This window comes from Odontesthes bonariensis, chromosome 16 (assembly GCF_027942865.1).
Source record: "Odontesthes bonariensis isolate fOdoBon6 chromosome 16, fOdoBon6.hap1, whole genome shotgun sequence".
NCBI lineage: Eukaryota > Metazoa > Chordata > Actinopteri > Atheriniformes > Atherinopsidae > Odontesthes > Odontesthes bonariensis.
This window is the reverse complement of record NC_134521.1, coordinates 10,302,779-10,327,965: the sequence shown is the minus strand read 5'-3', so window position 1 is coordinate 10,327,965 and position 25,187 is coordinate 10,302,779. Positions and strand designations below refer to the sequence as shown.

General features: G+C 41.9%; 3 protein-coding genes across 3 annotated transcripts; 2 read left to right on the top strand and 1 right to left on the bottom strand.

The window, feature by feature from the left end:
• Positions 1-7,911: 7,911 nt before the first annotated feature.
• On the bottom strand, positions 7,912-8,760 carry defbl2 (defensin, beta-like 2). The gene is made up of 3 exons (XM_075487160.1): positions 8,661-8,760; positions 8,319-8,430; positions 7,912-8,190 (listed from the first exon to the last, which is right to left on the bottom strand). The coding sequence occupies exons 1-3, from the start codon at positions 8,716-8,718 to the stop codon at positions 8,169-8,171; spliced, it is 192 nt and encodes a 63-aa protein (XP_075343275.1). The 5' UTR covers positions 8,719-8,760; the 3' UTR covers positions 7,912-8,168.
• Positions 8,761-10,770: 2,010 nt separating this feature from the next.
• Positions 10,771-15,822, top strand: spag7 (sperm associated antigen 7). The gene is made up of 7 exons (XM_075487770.1): positions 10,771-10,902; positions 11,892-11,959; positions 12,051-12,139; positions 12,233-12,317; positions 12,408-12,497; positions 14,542-14,698; positions 14,779-15,822. The coding sequence occupies exons 1-7, from the start codon at positions 10,818-10,820 to the stop codon at positions 14,886-14,888; spliced, it is 684 nt and encodes a 227-aa protein (XP_075343885.1). The 5' UTR covers positions 10,771-10,817; the 3' UTR covers positions 14,889-15,822.
• Positions 15,823-18,425: 2,603 nt separating this feature from the next.
• Positions 18,426-24,964, top strand: chrdl2 (chordin-like 2). Its single transcript, XM_075487159.1, has 11 exons — positions 18,426-18,533; positions 18,886-18,998; positions 19,110-19,203; positions 19,302-19,447; positions 20,407-20,500; positions 20,711-20,772; positions 21,270-21,438; positions 21,557-21,745; positions 21,832-22,005; positions 22,699-22,791; positions 24,274-24,964. Exons 1-11 carry the CDS (start codon positions 18,467-18,469, stop codon positions 24,405-24,407), a joined length of 1,335 nt encoding a protein of 444 aa, XP_075343274.1. The 5' UTR covers positions 18,426-18,466; the 3' UTR covers positions 24,408-24,964.
• The last annotated feature ends 223 nt before the right edge of the window (positions 24,965-25,187 follow it).

Genomic DNA, 25,187 nt, shown 5'->3' with positions numbered 1-25,187 from the left:
CAACTTATATTCCATTGCAGACAGGCTGCACGTTTATGTTTTGATGTACATCCATTTTTGTATTTCAGGCCTGCAAAACATCTTAAAAAAGTTGGGATAGCAAAGCTTTTGCCACTTTTTAATGTAGCCACTCCTCACATCAGTTCGCTCACAGGATGTTCTGCCATTGCAAGTCGTGACGTGTTGCAGGAGATTATTTGGCTCGTTCTTCCTGGATAAACGTCTTTACGGCGTGCCGTGGTACAGAGCAGTCTCCATGCATTTCTTATTGGGAACAGGTAAGAATTGCAGGCCAGTCCAGTACCTGCGTCTTCCTCCAGATACTCTGTAATGTCTCTGCTAATACTACAAATCCCAGAATGCTCTGCTGGTGCAATGTTTAAGCAAAATCAGGGCTGGGCGAGTTAACACGTTTTTATCACGTTAACGCATTGATTATTTACCGCCAATAAATATTTTATCATGCATTAACGCATGTTTTATTTTTTTTAATTTAAAAAAAAAAACTTGGCTTTTGTGCCTTTAATTGATAGGAAAGTTCAGAGAGACAGGAAGCAGGGATCAGAGAGGGGGAACGACACGCAGCACATGGTCGTCCGATGCGGGACTCGAACCGGGGCCAACTGCAGCGAGGACTATAGCCTCTGTACATGGGGCGCCTGCTCAACCAACGACACCTCAAACCACCCGTTTTATTATTTATTTTATTATTGTAAAAGTCTGTTGCTCACAGGCTTTTATTTTGTAAAAGTCTGTTGCTGTCTGCTGCCGAACCGGAAAAGAAAGTAATCGGCAGATCCACCAAACATGGAGAAGGGTACGGAACTTTTACTCGGCCATTTTCATTTTAAAGTTCTTCCAGGCGGCGGAGTCGACAGAACCAAAGTCATCTGTAAACACTGCCAAGTTGAATTGTCTTCTCAGCGTAGTAGTTCCAGTCTAAAATATCACTTAAAGGCAAAACACACAACTGATAGCAGCAAGTCATTCAAGGAAACAGACAGTGGAGCGAGGCTTCTACATAAAAACTACAGAAAGATGCTGATGTTAAAAGTGTGTTTGCACAACAAATGTTATGGCACTTTCATTCATATGGCAGCACATTTAAAATAAAACTAAATGCTAAAAGCTATACACTACTTTTTGGATTTTGCGTACAAATGCGATTAATTGTGATTAATCAGTGAAATCATGTGATTAATTAGATTAAACATTTTAATCGTTGTCCAGCCTTAAGCAAAAGTTAAGTTTGTTTCCATATGAAAAGGGTTCATCATTATATCTGAAGAGAAAGGAAAAACTTCCTCAATTGTAGATATTTTTCAGTAAATATCAAGGCTGGCCCGCGACTTTCTCCAAGTTTTTAATTTCGGCCTCCTGTGTCTTTGAGTTTTACACCTCAGTGGGAGCAGATAAGGACTGCAGCCAGTAACTGTTAGTGTTTGTTTGGAGAAGGTTTCTCACAGTAACTTTGCCCCATTTTGGTGTTAAATGATGGTTCTTAAAGGGCCGTGTATACTCTCACAGCAGTGTGTCGCAGTGAGCTTGTCGCAGACATGACGCAGTTATTTTTGATTTATGCCCACTTTTGAAGTGCGGTCTGCACTATGTTAATCCCACGCCACAACGCAAGAGGGACAATTACGAACAAGCTAGGATTGTGGGTGTGGTGGGTGGCGTGTTTCTCTTCCGTCTGCGTTAACTGCGACACACACGCAGACGACCTGGTTTCCGACCATAAACTGCCCTTGATGCCGACTGAAGGAACCAGAGAACACAGGCGTCCATCTTATATCGTGTCCCTGGTCTTTGATAACTCAGATTCATCCAGATTCCTTAAATCAGTCCGTATTCTACACGTAGGGAGGAGAAATATGCAAATCCCTTCTAGACTTTCTTTGAGGAATACAGTTTTAAACATTTCAGCCACTTTTGTCATTTCCTCACTTTCCTCAGTTAATTTTGCTTCTTGAAACTCAGCCTTTTGCAGATCCTGCTTTTAATGATCAACCAATCAGGATCATGTGTCAACATCCCTAAAATGCCCCATTCCCAATGTTTTGGGAACTTTAATTTAAACTAGAAAATTTCTGAAGAAATTTAGAAGGGGCCTGCCAAAGTGTGCGTATCGCTCAACCAATCACGGCTGCTCAGGAATGGTTCGCAAGGCCTAAAGAAGAAGCATTCAAGCCTAAATGGCATCAAAGAATGACATGGATGCTTCTTCTTAAAGCGGTGAACTGGCCCTTTAAAGCGGCGAACTGGCCCTTTAAAGAGGCGAACTGTCCCTTTAAAGAGGCGAACCGTCCCTTTAAAGCGGCGAACTGTCCCTTTAAAGCGGTGAACTGTCCCTTTAAAGCGGTTAATTGTGCTGTTGAAACTTCAAAGTACTGACTGGGCCACTAATAGCCTTGTTTCTATGGTAATTAATCTCCCTCATTTAACTGACAGTTAAGCTGCCGCTACACTAATTATATGAGACTCAGGCTTCTCAGAGCCAAAAAAAAATCTCCATTCGGAAACCGTAAGAGCTACGGAAGAAATTCTCGCAGAATGAGCGAGGGACGCCTTTGGACTAGAGGCCTGCGCGGGACAGAATTTTTAGTCCCGCTCCCGCCCGCACCTGTCATATTTGGTCCCGCTCCCGCCCGCAATTCCCGCATTATTCAGACGTTCGCGTTACTTCTCACGGAAGTTCTTGTCATTGGCTTGAGGAAAGAAACATGATCTTAGCTGCGCACACCACTGTCCGATCCTTCACGTGGGGCACACAGTGCAGGAGCGCATTAGATGGCACAAGCAGCTGAGGCTTTACAGCAATAAGCATACCCAACATACCTAGGCCTACCAAAATCTACCGTGAGTATTAAGAATAATACATTGTACATATGTTATATGCCACTCCTCACACATTTCCTTTCTTGGAAGTAAAAGTATATATTTTTAGTTAATATGATTTTAAACAGCGTGATGGAGCCCCGCCCCCTACTTTGAGTGGATTTGAGCATAAATATAAGCCTACAGCTCATGTTACATTTATTTAAATGCAAACAAGTGGAATGAAAACAATATGTGTTATTAATTACCCTACCTTTTCTGAACCCAGAATGTTGAAAATGTAACATGTAATCCAATTATTATTTAAGTAGGTTAACCATGCCCTGTCCCTCGTCGTTGTGCAACGCGCATCTCCTGAATAAAAGGAGAGATGGATCGCACTTTTTAACTTATTTTAGTTAGGCTTTATTTCTTCTCAGTTTTCTCTCACGTTTTTAGTTAGCGGGACTGCAGGTTATCACCGCTCCCAGCTGCGATTCTGAGAATTGGATGAATTAAATTTGAGGTCTTTGAGCCCTTACATCACTTTGCTCTGAGGGGCTCTGAGAGCAAATGGTCAGCCCTAGATGAAATATGAAAACATTTTATGAATCCCAACATGCGTGCCTATATTATGACAGTACATAATGGCATTGGAGCGATATTTGTAGGCGTGAGGGCGATTCGAAAATGAATCTGAGGTCAGAACTCTTGCTCTTCCCACACACTAATGAAATGGCAGTTGTGCTCTAAAATTTCACATTTTTCAGATTTTGGCCAAAACTTTGGGTCGCTTGGAGGCATGCTGTGGGAAATCCGTAGCAGGTATCGACATGGCGTCTTCACTTCTGAACACAGCACAGATGTATCTACAAACTGACATTTGAATGGCGTTTCTAGGTTAATGCATGATGACACAGTAACTGCTCAAAATTTAGGGCTTTTTATGATTTTTCCAGGTCATCCCCCTGTTTATTCCTAGGGGGGCTTTGGGGGGCTGTTTTTTGCTTATTACGTCGCCATGGTAACTCCAATCTTCGATAAAAGTAATAGCCCGCGAAAACTCATCGAGCCGGTCGTTTTGATATATATATTGTTGGGATGTGCGGGCCCATAGGGCCCGCATTAATGTGGACGGAAGAATAAATATATATATAAAGAGACACGTTTTCAATGTTAAATCCCATAGACTTTTGCCAACGGAATAGTAATAGGTGCCTTGCCATGCATTTGCATAGGAGAGCACTGCATAGCATTTCGAAGCAGGCCCCAATTAAATAAAGGTGGTGAGACAGAGCATTTCGTATTGAGGGTTAATGCTGTCTGAAGTTAGATTTAAGTCTAAATACTGTCGCAGCTTCTTTTATTTAGGTTTTTCTTTAGCTCAGGATGCCACATTTCAGGAACAAGACGCTTCACATTATTACTTAACAAGGATTTAAATAATCTGGCCTTTCAAAGCTGATGTCAGAACAAAACCAAACAATTTAAACAATCAAATTTAGAGAGGTTTAGTGATGATTAAGTGGAGAATGAGTTTGTTTACCACAATGGGGCGACAAGGGACACAAAAGATCTACTCGCACAACCATGTAGTCCCCTAATAGTCAGACCTTTATGGATAAATTAAAATAGAGCTTCAAGTTAAGTGCGGAAATAACTCATCAGCTGGTTAATACCCTGGCTGTGGTGAGGCTTGTCGGCAGAAGAATGCTAAGGCACGGCAAGGCAATCTTATTTGTAGGGCACAATTAGTACACAAGGTAATTCAAAGTGCTTTACAGCTACATAAAATCACAAGAAGGCAATAAAATCATTAAATAATAATAATAATTTAAAAAACATAAAAAAATAATAATTCATTCATTCATTTAAAAGCGAAGAGTGCAGATAAGACACTTTCAGGTGTCATATGCACAGCTAAATAGAACTGTTTTTAGGCTGGATTTAAACATTGTCAGAGTTGAGGCCTGTCTCACATCTTCTGGAAGACTGTTCCAGATGTTAGGAGCATCAAACTGAAACGCAGCCTCACCTTGTTTAGTCCTGACTCTGGGCACCAGCAGGAGATCCCTCCCTGAGGTTCTCAGAGTCCCAGTTGGTTCATATGGCTCTAACATGTCAGAGATGTACTTTGGCGCTACACCATGCAGAGACTTGAGCTGTTTTAAAGTCTATTCTCTGAGCGACAGGAAGCCAGTGCAGAGACCTGAGCACTGGACTAATATGGTGATATTTCCTGGTTCTAGTCAGGACTGGAGCAGCAGCGTTCTGCATGTACTGCAGCTGTCTTACAGCCCGTTTAGAGAGGCCAGTGAGCAGGCCGTTACAGTAGTCTAACCTGCTGGAGACAAACGCATGGATCAGTCTCTCTAAGTCTGGTTTAGACACTATTCCTTTGATTCGATTCTGGCCATGTTTTTTAGATGTTAAAAAGCTGCTGATGTTACAGATTTAATGTGGCTGTTAAAGTTCAGGTCTGAGTCCGATATGACCCCGAGATTTCTAACTTGATTATTAGGTTTAAGAGAGAGAGTCTCAAGGTGACTGATAACACTTTCTCTTTGTTTCTGTGGGCCACAGACAATATGGGAAGTTTACACTTGGAGACTTATCCAGGCTTACAAATAGATCTTAGAAATGAGAAATGTGTCATCCAGACTACCCGAAGCAGAGGACAGATTTCCTTGGTGCGAAAGGAATAATTCAAATTAAAGTTAAAAAAACAAACTACAAACAAAGACTTTGCTTTATTCCAGGAAGATTGGTTGGTGTGAGCAGCGTGTCCATCACATCTCAGAGGAAGAATTACAGAGCTGCACAAACCTGGAAGAAGCTGCAAAAAGCATTTTTAAAGTTGTGTTCTTTGCAGAAAATGAAGAAAACCAAAGACTTTTTTCTGCTGTTTCAAGGAGAGTAGCGACAGGAAGCTGTTGCATTAAGTGCTCTTCTAAACACTGGTCTTGAGAACATCCAAGGCTGTTCAGGGAAGGCTTTGTTTGGAGCAAAAAGGAAACCTCACCAACGATGGACTCTCATCCTGCCTGCCGAGCACGATGGAGGGAGCGTCACTGTGTGGCTTCTATGTTGCTTCAACATCCAAACACCTGACAGTTACTGAGGGAAACGCTTCATTCCAGAGCCTGTGAGGGCGGAAGTGATGCTGCGAGACCCAAAACACACTGTAAACGGTACGGTGTGTTAGCAATGCAGCGGTTTAAAAAGTCAAATGAGGTCAACTGAATAAAGATGCTGAGAAACGCTCTAGAAATAATCATATTAAATCAAATCATATTTATTTATATAACACATTTCATATACAAAACAATTCAAAGTGCTTTACATAAAATAAAAGCATTGCAGCAGGGAGTGGAAGAAGCATTAAAAATACATAAAAGAATATAAAGAGAAACAAATTAAATAATTTAAATTAATTTAAAAACAAGCAACGGTCCAGATAAATTCAAAGATATCGTGCAGATTTCATGCATAGACACATGAGAAAAGAAATGTTTTTAACCTGGATTTAAAAATGTCTCCATTTGGTGAAAGTTTAATCTCCACTGGCAGTTTGTTCCACTTGTTTGCAGCATAACAGCTAAATGCTGCTTCTCCATGTTTAGTCTGGACTCTGGACTGGACCAGCTGACCTGAGTCCTTGGATCTAAGAGCTCTGCTGGCTTTATATTCTCTGAACAGATCACAGATTGTAAACCATCAGCAGGCTTTTAAAATCTATTCTGTGACTGACTGGAAGCCAGAGTAAAGATTTTAAAGCTGCTGTGATGTGTTCAGATCTCTTAGTCCGGGTTAAAACTCCAGCAGCAGCGTTCTGGATGAGCTGCAGATGTTTAATGCTCTTTTTGGGAAGTCCAGTTAAAAGAGCATTACAGTAATCGAGTCTACTGGAGATGAATGCATGGATGAGTTTCTCCTGGTCTTTCTGGGAGAGGAAACCTTTAATTCTGTTGATGTTTCTGAGATGGTAAAAAGCTGCCTTGGTGACAGCTTTGATGTGGCTGCTGAAAGTCAGATCTGATTTAATATAATGATTAAAAATAATGATTAACTAAAACATTTTCCTCATCATTTCTTAAGTCTAAAGTTCAGGTGCCCACTCTCTCTGTCTCTTCTGTGTCTTCAACACAAAACAAGGAGAATACAGATGTGTTTAACCAGATGCTGCATGTAATCTGCTTGTTCTCGTATTTCCTAAAGAACAGAATAATCTTAAGAGCGACTGCATTTGTGGGTCATTAGCATGAAAATATCTCTGATTTATGAAACGCACGCAGCAATGATGCAGCGCGTCCATTTTGTAAAAACTTTCCGTTTGAAGCTGTTGCTTTGTGAAGACAGGCGGGTAAACAGGTTTTTGGGGGGTGTACCTCTTTGTAGTTTGGTCACGCTGCGCTGCCTGACGAGTACAAAGATTTGACCCAGAGGACAATGCAGAGCACAATACAGCGGCCCTTGTTTACAAATAGCAGCCATGCCTGTGATGCCTATATCTAATCAATGGGTATTTCTGGATTCTTGCCCAGTTGAATAATAAAACCAAGTCCTGCATAGTTTGTAAGGGCACGCCTTTTACTGTTTTCTCATGGTGTGGCGTCACATCGGCTGTTTTTAATTAATCAGCAAAGACATTTTCACTTTGCAATCAGACGCTTGCAGACAACATGAAACACAACGGGTTTGCTTTGCAGCCCGTGTTTTTGTGACGTTGTCCGTCCGTTCCAGACAGTGTTGTCCCGACAGACAGAATGGTGAGATAACATAAACACAGACGAGAGACACAACATTTCATTCACAAAAGCTCAGCTCCATCACAGCTATTTGGGTCAGTCACTTGACCATTATTGTCTCTTTTCAGTAGAGCAGCTGAGCAAAAGCATGCCAGACCCAACTCAGACTGCTTTTCATGCTGTTAAATCCCAGAAGTCAAGCCAAGTGGGGTGGTGAATGCTTCATGGGTGTTTTATTTTTAGATGTTTTTTGGATGTTAAAGCTTAATTTTGCATTATATTTGATTATAATTAAAGCTGAGGAGGACCTCATGGCTAAAGAGCAACAAAAACCAACATCAGAAAGTTTATTTGAATGCTTTTATTGGCATCACTTCATTTCAGAGACTAAAGCTAGTGACAGTGTGAGGTACAGGATTAGTTTCACCACGACTGGAGCCACGTCCATCAGAAAGGTGCAGGTGAGCTTCGTCCGTCCACTTCAAAAACACTTAGATTGAACACGTTTGGAGAAAGGAAAGAGTCGGGCTGCCATCGGATCATCCCCATGTCACACCTTACGCCTGGACATCATGCAGGCATCATTTAATGACTGGCAGGGTGTTAAGACCTCATAGCGCAACACCTGGAAAGAAGCACAGCCCAGCTTACGTCCATCAGTTTCTAACGGCTTCTTTAGTTATCTTTGTAATAAAAGTGCAAATACTACAAAGTTCTGAGCAGTCCGACAAAAGGGATCTTTGGCAGGTCTACCTGTATCTTCTGGGACAACCGTGATGACCGATGGTATATTCCTGAGCATAGCAGAACCGTCTGCAGAGTCCTCTATACCCACAGGTCCAGTACTGCATCTCCGGATCCTTTTCTGTGGATAAAACAAAATAGAAAATCTACAAAACACCCCAGTAGTCCTGCTGTATAACAAATGCTTTACTACAATGTCGATTAGCTTTACAGTAAAAAAAAAAAACCTGGCACAATGTGAATGTGATTACCCTTCCCCACAGAGCCAAACAAACAGGTCCTTTATGGTGACAGTGTAGTCTGCTACCTTATTGGTTTGTGTGAGTTGAAATGGGTGTATCCATTGCTTACCCTCCCCAGCTGCGAGCATCAGGAGAAGCACAAGGAGAACCAAGCTGAGTCCCTTCATGTTTGAGTACAAATAAGCTTTCAGACACTGCTGCTGCCGGGCTGATGCTGCATTTATACAGCATTTCAAGCACGGGGGAGGAGTCCGTCATGCTCTGTCCAAATCACAATAACAGAGTAACGCTGAACGATGGGTGTCTGAGGGCTCGAGGTCAGGTCAGGACTGTCAGCTTACTTAGTCAACACCTGCAGCCTCTATAGATGTGGAGACTGAATTGGAACATTTTTCAGGGGAACTGTTCTGTCATCTGCACTCAGGAAGCAAAACAATGATTTATTATTCAACCTGTTGGGGATTTAATGATAGGAATCCTTTCTACATTTAACCATTAGAGAAATATGTAAAAAAAAAAAAAAAAGGGACGGTTGTCTTGGATTGTACTCACATATGCCCTTGTGACAGGACAGAGAAGTAAACTCTGACCACAAAGGATTTCTTAAAAATAAGTCCAGCAAAAGTTACAATTACAGTTGAAGTTCTGTTTGTCTAGACACAATAAGCAGGACAATTCTGCCTGTTCTGCTGTGTTTTCAGGCCAGCCCTCTGTTCATCCAGTCCTCTCCCCTCATCTGTATATGGCAGTAGTTCATGTGTTATTGCTGATGCTGTGAAACTACAATCACATCGCACAAAACACACAGCCCCCGTGACGCAGGGAAGGATTGTTAGTAAAACAATAAAAAGCCATGAACACATGGAGATATTCTTGTACAGCATGCCCCCTAGTGCTTCTAAAATATGTTTGTGTAATTGTTTTATTCTCTTTTCACGTGCTCATGTGATAGTATAAAACTTTTGGAGCCTGTCTGCCATTTGATAATGACTGTGTTTTGGTTTTTTTTCCAGTTATAACATGTTTCTGAGGACGGCTTAGTATAAGAAACCAAGCAGAGCTGCAGTGGCCAGCTTTAAAAGCACCTTTGCTTCCACCTCAAATCCAATGACCTCATGTTGCCTTTTCTTCAGGAAAGTTTAATTAATGACCTCATGTCATGCTGTAGATAGGATTACATGATGGAAATAACAACTATCTTGTCAGCTTTGATCACATATGGGACTAACAAGTGCAGGAATTTATATCCACAGAAGTTGGGCCCTATCAATCTGTGATATTTCATAAGATTTTATAGCATTCCTCTCCATGCTTTGGATAACTTTGTTTGTCACTTTGCTGTCAGCTTTATATGAAAAAGTAGCTTATTTGCCCACAGACGTGCTACTCTGTAAAAAAACAAAACAAAACAAAAATACTAAAGTTATAGTTTAAAGATTTATAGAGAAACATTGTAATGATTTCAAGTGGTAATATTGCCTGACCTTTTTCATTAATGGGAATCACTACAGGTGAATGTTTTCTCATATAGATAATCAAATATATCACATTGATATTTCCCCAGCTGATGAACATTAAGACACGTACTACAATTTCCATCACAAGTTCTCTGAAATAGTTTATTTAGATATAGATTAGAAATATTCTCGGTTGATAAGGTCAGTTTCAAAATATATATATAAAATGTTGAATAAATCAGTTGTTAAATGACAAATGAATAAATTCTTCTGTGAAAATTTAAAAATAAAAACAGATAGGAATTAAAATTGATCATTTGATCAATAAAAGTGTTACTGACCCACCTAATTTTCATTCAACATTAAGTGGATTTTTGACTTTCACTCATTTTTATTGGAAAAAGCAACAATATTCACAGATAAAAATGTTATCTAATGTCGAAATTAAACTTCCACCATTGGTTATTTACATTAATTGATATCTAACAACTGGATATTATAATTATACATTTATTTTCAAAAATGTTCAACATCTAATTGAGGACGTTTTATTCTTACTTGTCTAAGAGTGGACATGCCATGGCAGCAAAAATTCCCAAAGTCAAAACATTAACAAATTCATCTTTCAATTGAGGCACATCAGTGGTAATACCACGTTCTTGGGCACGGTGGCGGTAATGTTTTTAAATACTGTTTTTTTTTTTTAATACAGCGAAGAAGAATTCAGTTCATTCACGCATGCGTAGAGACGATACAGCTGCGGCCAGCAACAATAGTCTGATCTGAACGGTCTTCGCTATCATTCCAAGATGGCGGACCTACTAGGTTCAATCTTAAACTCGATGGAAAAGCCTCCAACAGTCGGCGACCAGGAAAGCCGACGAAAGGCACGAGGTACACAACATACGGTCTAACTACGGACTCATTTAAGTTAGAATGAGACTGTTAAGGTGAACGTTATTTGCGAATTAGATGTAGGTACAAATTAAAAGGACGGGCGGACTGACCATTTCTAGTGCTACGATTGGCCAGTTTAGCTTTCATGTAAGCACCGTTGGCCCGAGTTTCGGACCGCCTCATAAAAACATGCAGCCCCGCATGTGTGTGAATCCGAGAGTCTGGGCCACAGACAGCTGCTGTAACATAAGCCTGCCAACAGCACTCAGTAAACAAGCAGGGCAGCTTTATTTGCTGCGCTTCCAGCGTGTTACCAGTCAGCACGTTACCTCTAAGCAACCTTCAACTTGTGATTACTCGTGACCTCCTGTTATTTCAGTCCTACACCAGTTTCAGCTTGCCTTTCTCACTGCCAATAAATGAATCGTTTAAAAAAAAGCATTCATTTTATCATCAGCACAGGCTTTGGGCATTTCAGTGAGTTACAGTAGATGTAATGGGTGCAGATAAATGCACTTTGTTTTCCAGCCTTTCTTTATTCATAAATGATATCCGTTTACGTTACTCCAACCGTTTTCTTTCAGAATAACAAGCAACAGTTTCCATTAGACTCCATTTAAATGTGCTTTAACATGCTCTAAACCATAGCAGACACGTGGGTGCAGTAAACCACTGGATATTTGGAGTATATTTCTGTTTCTCAAGGGACATAAACACCACACGATTGTGTTTCCAAAGCAAATATGACCATATCTGTTAAAGTGTAAAGAGTACAAAACAATAAAGCATCAGCCCGCCTGTGAGGCACTATATTTGAGGTACGAAAATGTGGTTTTCCCAGATTACAGGAAGGCCGTCTTTTCATTGGCCTCGATGCGGTTTAGATTATTAAAAACAAGTAGGCCAGGGAGAGCCGTAACTCCCGAAACCTTTTTAATGCTGTCAGAAATAAACCCCCTGAAACCAAACGTTTCTCTTCCTTAAAGAGCAAGCTGCGAGGCTCAAGAAGATGGAGGAGAACGAGAAGAGAAAGAAAGCGGAGTTCAGGAAAAAGGTACGAGGTTAAGCGTCAGATCGAGTGCATGATGGATTTAAATGTGGCTCAAAGCTCTTGTGACTGACCTTTATCCCTGTGCTACATCCAGATGGAGAAAGAGGTTTCAGACTTCATCCAAGACAGTTTGCAGCAGAAAAGAAAATACAACCCTATGGGGAAGATTGAAAGGAGTATATTGTAAGTGGTCTTTGCTTTATCAGATGAATGAATTAACCATCTCCTTCACATAGTTGTGCTTCTTTTAATCTTTTTTATCCACCTGTCTCAAAGGCACGATGTCGCAGAAGTGGCTGGTCTTGCCTCTTTTTCCTTTGGTGAAGACGAGGAGAGTCGCTACGTCATGCTTTTCAAAAAGGTACCGACATTTTTAATCCAGCGTTGGATGTTTAAACAAAGTCTTGTTGTTGGAGTTATGGCGTAACGTGTTGCTGTGTTGCTGTGGTAGGAGTTCGCTCCATCAGACGAAGAGCTGGAAGCCTATCGCAAAGGAGAGGAATGGGATCCCAAGCTGGCGGAACAGCGGCGCAGACTAAAAGTAGGACGAGATGCTTTGTTTAGTTTCAGAAATGCCGGTTTTTATTAGTCTTGTGGTTCTAGATTTCTGGTTGAAATCGCCGTAATAGTAACATTTGATCTAATATCAGTTTGTTTTTTCTGTCTCCTCGTTCTCTGCTCAAAAACCGAACGCCGGCTGAATGCTGAAACGTATTTAAGTTCCAGTTTTCCAATAAAAAGGGGCTTAAATGCAGGTTGAATTTGAGGCGGTTCAGATCCACAGCAGATGAAGGGGTTAAAACGTAAAGCTCCTTAACATTTAAAACCTTGAGACCTGTGAGCCGTGGGCATCACCACAGAATGAGTTTCCTCCTCCCTTACTGCAGCCGCTTTCACTCATTGTTTGTGGCTTTTTCAGTGAAATGCTCTCTCAGCTGGATTAACATCCACTGACTCATGAGCCCAAAAGTAAATATTCCATTTCTTCACCTTGAGAAAGCTCTGCTCGGCTTCCACATTGTGCTTCCTGTCGTTTTCCAGTCGGCTTTGCTGCAGTCGACTGAATCTGAACAGACATCATATCCTGATATATCTCAACAGTAATCCAGTAATCATCAACAAACCTCTATATTATTACTGAAAAATACAAATGTGTACCTTATTTTTTAAATATATGCACACAATGTCCGTCTTTGTGGTGCGTTCAGGTGCTATTTTGTCTGCTCAGACTTTGGCGACATGCAGAGGCCTCTCATTGCTGCTGGCTCTTGATGGGAGTTCGATAGATGGGTGATATGTGAGGCCACCTCCTCTGTTAAATCTGAGTCTGAATTTCTGAAATTATATTGGCTCGAAACCACAAACCAGTCAATCCCAAATGAAGTCTTTCAGAGGAGAAGGGAAACATCGAGTCCAGTTGCTTCTATTTAAGCACTGACCTGGATGACTGAGAGTCTGCACAGACATGGAAAGGATCCTGTGATCATCCTCCAGTTATCTGCGATGGACATGCAGGTTTTAGTGTTGACAAGCCCATCTTATTCTTTCCTATAATGTTCCAAGCTGCTGATTTATTCTGAGACTGGCTTCTTTCACTTCCATTGAGCGATCATTCCACTGCATGTTGTGGGTTCACAGCAGTTTCCAAATGCAAATGCCACAGATCAGATCCACACCTTTTATCTTTTAAACAGCCGTATCAAAAGGCTCCTTGGGCCTTCTTTCAGACGAGATGTGAATACCCTCAAATGTAGACGGAGCTTTCAGCCCTAATTCGCTGAATAGCTGCGACTTCAGCATCTTATGAAAAACAACCAAAGCAGCTCAGATTGTCTCAAGGCCTCGGTGTGCTACTCCGTCGCTATCCGTCAATCCGACTCAGTGGTCACGCAGAGGCTATTAAACCTTTGGAAGTTCTCCGTCGGGATGTCGGATACGCAAGGCAGTTCACCTCCAGATCAGCAGGCGGCGCTACGTTAAACGACCCAATCTCGCAACGTCTATGGTGAAAGTCGTTGATTGATTGTTCACCTTCCGGCTCCGTTCCACTCCTCACAGTGAACGATGGCGACCGAGAGAGAGAGACTGTTGTTGGAGTTGGAGCTTGTTGATATTGAAATGCAAATAGTTTTGACCAAATGTTGACCGGCACACAGTAAACTCTTTCAAAAATGGCGGTGGTGGTGTTGTTGTTGTGAGAGGAAGGAGCGAAACCGGAAAAGTGATTCCGGAAATGGTGTTGTTAGCCGACCAATCACAACCCTTGCGGTCTTCGCGAGTCTCCGGCTCCTCGGCGGATAGATAGGAATGTTGGCCGACGCACGCAAGCAACGGAGAGCGTCTCTCCGTGGCCATTCCCGGACGACCATAAATCAGGGTTCAGTGTTCAAATGTTCTGGTCGTAACTGTGCAAAAGCTCCAAGAGGAAGCCCTAAATGTCCATAATGCAATTAGAGCATCAAAGCAGAGGACGGTGAAGTTAAATGAACACAGAAGAGTTCAGTGCCATGTGACTTCTTCAGATTGTGATTGCTCTAATTAGGATTGGATGTCTGATATGTCTTCTCTCTCGCTCATCGTTGCAGGAACAGGCTGCATTGGAAGAGGCAGCGTCCGCTCAGACGGAGAAGACTCAAGCATGTCCCAACTCCAACTACAGAGACAAGTACAGCCACCTGATCGGCACGTCAGCTGCCAAGGATGCAGCGCATACACTGGAGGCCAACAGCGCTTACGGCTGTGGTGAGTGGAGCCGCCGTCTCACAGAAGGCGGGAGGACTTTACCTACGTTACTGGTGATAACGGCCATTTTCTTTCCTCAGTTCCGGTGGCCAACAAAAGGGACACTCGTTCCATCGAGGAAGCCATGAATGAAATCAGAGCGAAGAAGCGGCAGAAGCGAGAGGACAACAACAGCAGCAGCAGTTCCTGAGTGTTTTCGCTTCGCCTGTGGTTGTGTGTGAGCACAGCAGTGTGTCTGTCTCATTCATCCTATGATGCAATATCCTGTACTTCAGATATTTAAAAGTATAACTTATATGACAGGCCTCAAATCTTGTACATATGAACAAGACTGTGATCTGAAATCCTGAAATCCTCACCCAGGAGCAGGATTATTCTTGGTGTTTGTCTTACATTTGCCTGGGACTTTCTGCTCGTTTTTAGGAATCTGACACACAGAATTGGACCATTACAGCACGACAAAAACCTGTTTGGAATTTTTGAAGTTTTTAGGAGTTTAACTATGTAGAAAAAGCAACCCGATACCACCATACATGCATGTTAAAATCAGCGATCTTCGGCAGTTCTTCACTATCTGGATGCAGACGTCCATTTACAGGTGATGGTGTGTGTTTTATTACGCATTTTTTGATCCTTTGCTATGCAGGGTGAAGTTTTTAAGTCCTGATTTTAAGGGAAGGGAGACGGGAAAGAAAGCCACCGCTTGTCTCGAGCAGCTTTCTTCTTCTTTCTTCATCCCGACCTGTTTTACATCTTTGTGAGTCCAGGCGTCAGACATTTTGTATATTATAAAATTCCACTTTTAATTCATTTTGGAAATGTGTGATTAGGTCTGTGATTTTTATTTGTTTCTATACATCTGCACTGACTTAATTATGTTTCACTGGCTTTGCCCCATTTGTTACCCCATGTAACGGCTTATGAAAAGGATTATGTTTTATTAGGTATTTTGGGCATCAGACTCCTTTTTTTGGAACATGGGTCAAGTTGTATTCAGTGTCCTTCCTTTGTCGTTATCAAACATTCAACCAAGCAAGAAATTCATTGGCATCGTAATGTGTGTTTTGATATGGTTGCACTGTTTTATCCCCGTCTGTGGTAATAAATGGAGATTAGTATGTTAATATATGTCTGTGTGTTCATTTTTGCAGACTGTGAGCAGAGTTTTTAAGGCTCTCATTGCTTTACTCCAAGGCCAGTTTATTCAACAACAAGGTGCTTTACAGATACATTAAAACAGTAGAAATAAGAAGCACGATTTAAATTGTAAATAAAAAAGAAAGAAATAAGAACAATAGATAAAATCAGAAGTTAAAATATGATTAATTTTTGAAACTCAAGCTTCAGATTTGGAGCTTTATTCAAACGCAGCTGAAAATAGGTGTGCCTTCAACCTGGAGTTAAATACACTGAGTGTTTCAGCTGATCTGAGGCTTTCTGGGAGTTTGTTCCAGACATGTGGAGCACAGAAGCTGAATGCAGCTTCTCCATGTCTGGTTCTGACTCTGGGAACTGATAGAAGACTGGATCCAGATGACCCGAGGGGTCTGGAAAGTTCATCCTGGGTCAGGAGGTCACTGATGTATTCTGCTCCTGGACCATTCAGAGCTTTATAGAGCAGCATCAGAACTTTAAAGTCTATCCTCTGATGGACAGGCAGCCAGTGTAAAGACCTGTCTAACTGACTTTTTAGGTAGACCTGTAAAGATGCTGTTACAGTAGTCAAGCCGACTGAAGATGAATGCATGGACTAGTTTTTCCAGGTCCTGCTGAGACATCAGATATTTTAACCTTGATATATTCTTAAGGTGATAGCAGGCTGACTTTGTTATTGCCTTAATGTGTTGTTCCAAGTTTAGGTCTGAGTCCATCACTGCACCCAGATTTATGGCCTGGTTGGTAGTTTCTAGGTGTATAGATAGCTCTGTGGTGACCTGTAATCGTTTTTTCTTTGGCTCCAAAGACGATTCCCTCAGTTTTGTTTTTGTTTAGCTGGAGAAAGTTGTGCACATCCAGTCATTAATCACCTCAATGCATTTACCAAGAGCCTGTACAGGGCCTCGGTCTCCTGGTGACATTGTAATATATATCTGCGTGTCATCTGCATAGCTATGGTAGTTTATTTATTTATTTTTTTTATAATTTGTGCCAGTGGCAGCATGTAGATGTTAAACAGAAGAGGTCCCAGGATGGAACCTTGGGGAACTCCACATGTGATTGTTGTCTGCTCAGATGTAAATTTACCTATTGACACAAAGTACTTCCTGTTCTCTAAGTATGTTTTGAACCAGTTTAGTACCAGTTCAGTTCCGCCCAGTTCTCCAGTCGTTTGAGTAATATATTGTGGTCACCTGTATCAAATGCAGCACTGAGATCCAGTAAAACTAAGACTGACATTTTCCCACTGTCTGTATTCAGACATATGTCTTTAAACACTTTGGTCAGAGCAGAGCAGAGCATGTACAAAACAGTTCAAAGTGCTTTACATAAAATAAAAGCATTGCAGCAGGGAGTGTAAGAAGCATTAAGAATACATAAAAGAATATAAAGAGAAACAAATAAAATAATTCAAATGAATTTAAAAACAAGCAACGGTCCAGATAAATTCAAAGATATCGTGCAGATTTCATGCATAGACACATGAGAAAAGAAATGTTTTTAACCTGGATTTAAAAATGTCTCCATTTGGTGAAAGTTTAATCTCCACTGGCAGTTTGTTCCACTTGTTTGCAGCATAACAGCTAAATGCTGCTTCTCCATGTTTAGTCTGGACTCTGGACTGGACCAGCTGACCTGAGTCCTTGGATCTAAGAGCTCTGCTGGGTTTATATTCTCTGAACATATCACAGATTGTAAACCATCAGCAGGCTTTTAAAATGTATTCTGTGACTGACTGGAAGCCAGAGTAAAGATTTTAAAACTGCTGTGATGTGTTCAGATCTCTTAGTCCGGGTTAAAACTCCAGCAGCAGCGTTCTGGATGAGCTGCAGATGTTTAATGCTCTTTTTGGGAAGTCCAGTTAAAAGAGGATTACACTAATGGAGTCTGCTGGAGATGAATGGAGAGTGTGAGTTTCTCCTGGTCTTTCTGGGAGAGGAAACCTTTAATTCTGTTGATGTTTCTGAGATGGTAAAAAGCTGCCTTGGTGACAGCTTTGATGTGGCTGCTGAAAGTCAGATCTGAGTCTATCAACACTCCGAGGTTACCAACTTGGTCAGTGATTATAAGGGCCGAGTCTCAAGATTTTTACCAACGCTGACCCTCTTCTCTTTGCTCCCAAACAGAATGATCTCAGTTTTGTCTTCATTTAATTGTAGAAAATTCTCTCTCATCCAGGTGTTTACATATGCTGAACCTGCTGCTGATGTAAGGGCACATTGTCGTATAACTGAGGTGATTTCCTTTCTCAGTTCGACAGAACCTAATGAAAAATGCTATAAGTTGATCTAAAGTGCACTCAGGTCTCTTCAGTACATACAGTTCTGTAAATTAGTCACATTTGGTGATGTACTCGTTGACATTTCATGTAGTTAATGTGAAATTGTAAACGATATCACTAATTATAAGCACCTAACTTATGTCTCAGGCTCATGTCTCCGATGTGTTCTATCTTTTGTGTCCTGAAGAAGGCGCCATAGATTTACCAACACAAAAAATAAGTTTTTCTGTTTTTTTTTTTATCCTTGTTTCACACTGTCCTGCAGTTTCTGTCCTGCAGAAGCACATATTTATTGCGGCTTGGAGAATCGGTTACGCACGTGTGAGAAAATGAAGTCCCTGCTTTTGTTCTTTTTCATCTTTTGGCCTGCTGCTGCGGAGCTAAAACCCCGGAAAGGTAAGAGCAACACCCTGCTGATGCTGATTCTATCCTGATCAGACGTGTGGAGCTTAAAATGAGGAAAAAGAGTGAAAGTGTGTCTCTTTTCGGACTCCGCCACGACTTTTACGCACCTTTCGGAGTTTGATCCGCTGTTACTCACCAACCCAAGTGTGGTGTTTTCTTCTAAGTCTTATTTGTCTCATGCTGTCACAGAAGTATCCAAAAGTTTGATCATGATTTGTGGGATCAGTGGCATTTGCAGATTTCCGTGTTTAACTCTAGGTTGCTTTACTCCGAGGGATTAATCTCAAGTGAGCAAATGTGTTGGTTCACAAATAAAAAAGGCTTTATGTTTTTTATCATCCAGTCTCCGGGGTGGTTTGTACATTCAAAGACAAGACATACAACCCAGGAGACAGTTGGCATCCCTATCTGGAGCCTTTCGGATTCATGTTCTGCATGCGTTGTGTCTGCACAGAGGTACCTTTTTTTATATGAGCAAACTAAAGAAATATTACACCCCAATCCCTGCCGGTCAGAGGAACTCTGGGGTGCTGAGTGCTTGTAAATCCTGACATTGCTCCCTCTCAGACAGGCCATGTGAAATGTAACACGATCAAGTGTCCGGCCCTGTCATGTGAAAACCCTGTAGCCGAGCCCCAGCGGTGCTGTCCAAGATGCACAGGTAGCCTGCCTCTGTTTGGACACCTGATCAGCTTTAAGCTCCGCAGAGAGGGGCAGTCACTTCACACTTCTCCTCTCTTTTCGATGTGTCCTCCTCAGGTGAGCCCCGGGTCCCTGCAGGACTGAGAGCCTCTGTGAAATCCTGCCGGTATAATGGGAGTATTTATCAGCCGGGGGAGACCTTCACTAAACACGACCTCTTCCCATCCAGGCAAAGCAATCAGTGTGTCATGTGCACGTGCTCTGTAAGTTGCTTTCAGTTTACTGCTTTTTGTTTGATTTTAAATGTTCTTTTTACTTTTTAAAGCGACTGTTTTGTCTTTAATCAGGGAAAGGTCACGTTGTGTTTTATACTCGGTTGGAAGACTATAAAATACAAAGAAATGGAACACATAAAAAAATAGAATTTCAGAGTCCTGCCAGGGGGACTGTTGAGTATTTATAAATTCCTACAGTGTCTTTTACTGGGATATGTTCTTTTCCACTGAAACTTAAGTACGTTTTACCACATCGGCATGAAAACACTGAAGGAAATCAAGTGAGGGTTTTTAGCCACTAAATGTAGGCAACATTAAATGGAAAACTTAACGTACTTAACTTAATGTCTCCATAACACTCAGGGAATGTTTCATTAATCTATTTCACTGTGTTTATGATGCTGGAGCATTAAAGTTATTTGTACATTATGTTACAGCTCCGCTGAGTCCTTTAAAGAAAGACTTGTTAGATTTAACTGTGAGAGTTTTTCAGGGTTTTATTCAGTGTTAATGCACATACAGAACGAGCATCTGTGAGGGTTAAGTTGTAGCTCCTAAAGGGGAAGTGTAGCTGGTGAAAACATCTCGCCTTTTGTTCGTATGCTGGCTTTACTTTACAGAGAAAAGCACGAAGAAGCAGAACTGGAGCCAGCGCTGCACTCAATAAGTTGTTCTTTACGAGGCAACCTGATGTGAAAAGTTAACAAATCTACAAGGAGACAATACGTGCCAAGAAACCTAAGAAAACTGTTTTTGATTTATATTGTAATGCAGTGTCGTTTCATTGTGGCTGTTAGGATCACAGAATGGTGCACATCTCTGCCCTCTCAGAGGAAAAACTGGAATTATGAACACGGTTTACTGTTGTTTTTACACGGATTACTTTGTGATCTCTACCTTCTTTCAACACATGTGTGGGGTTGGTGGTTCTCCCTTTCTTTTTACAGAATGGAAACATCTTCTGTGCTCTGAAGACATGCCAGCCTATCACCTGCTCCTCACCAGTTTCAGTTCCAGATACCTGCTGTCTGGTGTGTAAAGGTAGTTAAACTCCAGTTGGACAAAATTCCCTTTATTCTGTTTCCAACCTGAATGCTGCTTTGAAGAACTTAAGATGCATGTTTGGGCTGATGTAGCTGATGCAAAAAGATGTTTTTTCATAACCTTAATGGGCTAAATCAGACCAAACAGGACAATTATTATAAGATAATACTGTATGTTGCCTTCACACTTGGTTTTGATCGTTTTCAGATCATGGCACCAGTGGGTCGTCATCCATGGAGGATGGAAACCAGCAACTGAACAGAGGCGTTGTATGTTTCCACTGTTTTTTTCAAGAGAATACTGTGTGCTTGACTTTGCATGAGAAAGTTGCCTGTATTTGAAAGTTTATTTACGTGCAGTGCAAGATTCAAGTGGTGTTATCAGTGATTCCGACTTGGTTTCATACAAGTCATAAAGGTAAAAATAAACAGGCAACAAGGGATCCAGGTTTCTATGAAGATTATATCTGCAACATGAATTTTATGATGACCATTAAAAAACAAGTATTCAACTTTTAACTCGCAATCTGTGGATTGCTCGGCCCAACAACGGCACTCGGTTGCTGTGTTGTTTTATTTTGGGCGGCTGGAAAAGTCTGAGATGTCGGCAGTGTTTCAGATATCTGCAGCCAGGATATGAACTTTTTGATTTAAGGCTTGGCTTTGAGGCTCCCCGTGCTATCAGTCAAGGAAAAGCGAGTGAAGCCAATAGCTGAAAAGATGAAGGGTAACTGTTTTTTTTTTTGTCATATCTGTGTGTGCAACAGAGGCATTCGGTTGACCAGTGTTCCACAGAGCAGAGCAGGGCGCGGTCTGACCATGCCACTCCATTCAGGGTCAAGGCTACACCCAGAAGCCTGAGCTTCAGCAAACTTAACCTTAAAGGGGCTTCAGAGACCACTGTGAAGATTTTGTTGCAAAGGAAACACCAGAGAGGTGAGACTTTTTCTAAACAGATCATTTATAGGCATTTGATTTTATGGACACTTTCCCCACAAATTTACGATTGTTTCCGTATGCAGCCCAACTCTCAGATGTTTTCCATTTCTCTCAGTCTGTTTATACAATGGCAAGACATACTCTCATGGAGACATGTGGCATCCAGTTTTGGGGAAGGTCCTGGAATGCATCCTGTGCACTTGTACTGATGGCCTTCAAGACTGTAAACGCATCACATGCCCCAGCCAGTACCCATGCCAACATCCTATAAAATCAGCAGGAAAGTGCTGCAAGACTTGTCCAGGTTGTCAAACATCTCTGTACGTGCAGCATGCTGAGAAATGATGCGATTGGCTGTAAACATTATTTTTCTGTTTCTTTTGTCTTCAGAGAGTAAAGCTGAAAGTAACCAGACCCACTGCTATCTTGGGTTAAAGAATAACCTCTTGGTGTATAAAGTAGAATCATCCTTGAAAGTTGATTCACCAAACGCAGTTAGGATCATTGCTGTTGAAAGGCAGAGTACTGCTGAGATTGAAGTGCAAGTATGGAACACCGTAGAAGGTAATGTAACTTATTCCTCAGCGATTTATCAAATAAAAATGTAGTATTTTGGGAAATGCTCGTTCACGTTCTGGCTGAAAATTTGACAAGAAGATAGATGTCACTCATGTAGAATGTCAGACTTCTGCAGGTCTGCAGCCACTTAGCTTAGCGTAGCGTTAAGGCCAGACTGCAGGTCTGCAGCCACTTAGCTTAGCTTAGCGTTAAGGCCAGACTGCAGGTCTGCAGCCACTTAGCTTAGCTTAGCGTTAAGGCCAGACTGCAGGTCTGCAGCCACTTAGCTTAGCGTAGCGTTAAGGCCAGACTGCAGGTCTGCAGCCACTTAGCTTAGCTTAGCGTTAAGGCCAGACTGCAGGTCTGCAGCCACTTAGCTTAGCGTAGCGTTAAGGCCAGACTGCAGGTCTACAGCCACTTAGCTTAGCGTAGCATTAAGGCCAGACTGCAGTTCACTTAGCTTAGCGTAGCCTTAAGGCCAGAATGAAATACATTTGATGAGAGGTTTTCTGAAATTTTAGAGGTGTTGGTTTGCAGGTTTGTCACCATTCGACTGAGCAGAACAGCCATATGTTTAATGTAGAAAATGAGCAGCATGTGTCTTCTCATCTTACTTTTGTCATACATACATGTCATTGATACATGCACAGTACTGCTGCTCAAGTTTTGGATTCTCATCTGAGGTCTTCATTCACACAGGTGTTTTACAAATAATGGAGATTGGTGATGTTCAAAGAAAAGACATTATGGATCATCCAGAAAATTACACACTGCTTACGACACTGGATGAAGGTTTGTTCTTGATTTAGTTTTTAAACTTCTTTTAAGATGTATTTATATACGGACAAAAGACAGAAAAGTGAATGGTTTTTTGATACATTACATTACATTACGGTCATTTTGCAGACGCTTTTAACCAAAGCGACTTACAATAAGTGCGTTCAACATCGGTAGGCAAAAGAACTTCAGGTCACAAGAAATCATAAGTGCAGCTGCTCTTGTAGAGAGCGGAGAAGGGGAGTGGTGTGGGAGAACTTGGGGAGGTTGAACACCAGACGAGCAGCAGCTTTCTGAACCAGCTCCAGAGGTCTGATGGCAGAAGCCGGGGCGCCAGCAAGGAGGGAGTTGCAGTAGTCCAGGCGGGAGATGACAAGAGCCTGGATGAGCACCTGTGCTGCCTTGTCGGTGAGGAAGGGGCGAATCCTCCGGATGTTGTAGAGGAGGAATCGGCAGGAACGGGTCACTGATGCGATGTTTGGCGAGAACGACAGTTCGTCATCCAGGGTCACACCCAGATTCCTCGCGGTCCGGGTTGATGTCACCACAGAGTCATCCATGGTGATGGCCAGGTCTCTGAATGGGCAGCCCTTCCCCGGGAGAAACACCAGCTCAGTCTTGTCCAGGTTGAGCTTAAGGTGGTGCATCGACATCCACCTCGAGATGTCTGCCAGGCACGCAGCAATGCGTGCTTCCACTTGGGTGTCAGAAGGGGGAAAAGACAGAATCAGCTGGGTGTCGTCTGCATAGCAGTGGTAGGAAAAGTTATGGGAGTGGATGACAGAACCAAGAGATGATGTGTAGAGGGAGAAAAGAAGAGGACCCAGGACCGAACCTTGGGGAACCCCGGTGGTGAGCCTACGTGGCTTCGACACAGACCTGTGTCTCAGTGTGACCTGGTAGAAGCGATCTGTCAGGTAGGATGAGAACATGGAGAGTGCAGAGCCAGAAACCCCCATTCCCTCCAGGGTAGAGAGAAGGATGTCGTGGTTCACTGTGTCAAATGCTGCAGTTAGCTCGAGCAGTTTGGAGTGACTCAGTTACTGCTAGGAGGGCCGTCTCAGTTGAGTGGCCCACCTTCAACCCGGACTGGTAGGGATCCAAGAGGTTGTTCTGGTGGAGGTAAGAGGACAGTTGTTTAAAGACAGCACGTTCAAGAGTTTTGGACAGAAAGGGTAGAAGGGATACCGGTCTGTAATTCTTGATCTCTGAAGGGTCAAGAGCTGATAAGGTCTCGGGCTACAACATGCTTCCAGGATATTGGCCATATATAAGAGGTCAATGTAGCCACTCTAATGTCATCCATTACTTCATTTTGAAGCCTTGAATACAGGGTTTAGCTGGAGACAACCTGCAGTCAGAAGCGACTGAAAGGGATGGACTTCTCAACCTTAATACATCAAGATTCTGGAGGAATTATCGTCAGACTGATTTAGTTTGTGTTTTTGTGTGAGATGCTTTTTTTTTTTTTTTTTTTAATGCAACTCCATTTTTCAGAGATGTGGAGAAGATTTAAGGAGGAAGGAGAAAATCTAAGCAAAGCTCCACAGGCCACAGTTTGTGAGGACGGCATTCGGGACATAGTGACTTTCCTAAATCCCAAGCACACGGAGGACGTGTGCTCACCCTGATCACCTCTCCTCATACCAGTTTTCCCGATGATTATATGGCTAACGTATATAATCAGTTGATACATGTTGCACTTGGATTTTATTCACGCAAGGGTAAGCTCTCATTCGTAATGATTCTTCTCATCAATTATTTTTATACGTCATTGTTGTCCATCATGTTTTAATCATCACGTCATTTTATTTTGAAATGATTAGCTTACGAAACAGGGCACAGGGATGTGGTTTGTTGTTAACTTGTAATAATTTAAATGTCATTAGATTTGATTGATTAGGGTGTGAGCTCTAAGTGAAGATGAGGAGTTCAGATTTATTCTTTTCTTTCTTTCAGTCCTCTTTGACAACTATAAGAGAGAAATTTGTGTTTTTGAACATGTTGCAGAAAGAGCCGCGTTTTGTTCAGAATGTTTTTTTCACGTCTCATCATACTTATTGTAAATAGGAGCTGAAGTTTTGTCACTTTATTTAAAGTGTGCTTGTTCTTGTACAATTTCTGTGTGTATATACATGTGACTGATTTATTATTTTTATTCATAAAGAAGCTAGAAGGAGTAAAAACACAGCGATTTGGAACTGTGTAGTCTTTCTAAGCCTTCCTTTGTGATGTCAAACGTAGACCTGCTTTTAGCAGCTGCAATCTTATGTTTGTTTTTTTCATAGCCAGACATTTTACAACTTCAGATACCTTGAGTGATTGTATTTACAGTGGACCTAGTTGATCTGGCTGAATGCAGTCTGTATTTCTGCTCACGGCTCAGAAAAACTACCGAGTGCTCCCCGGTG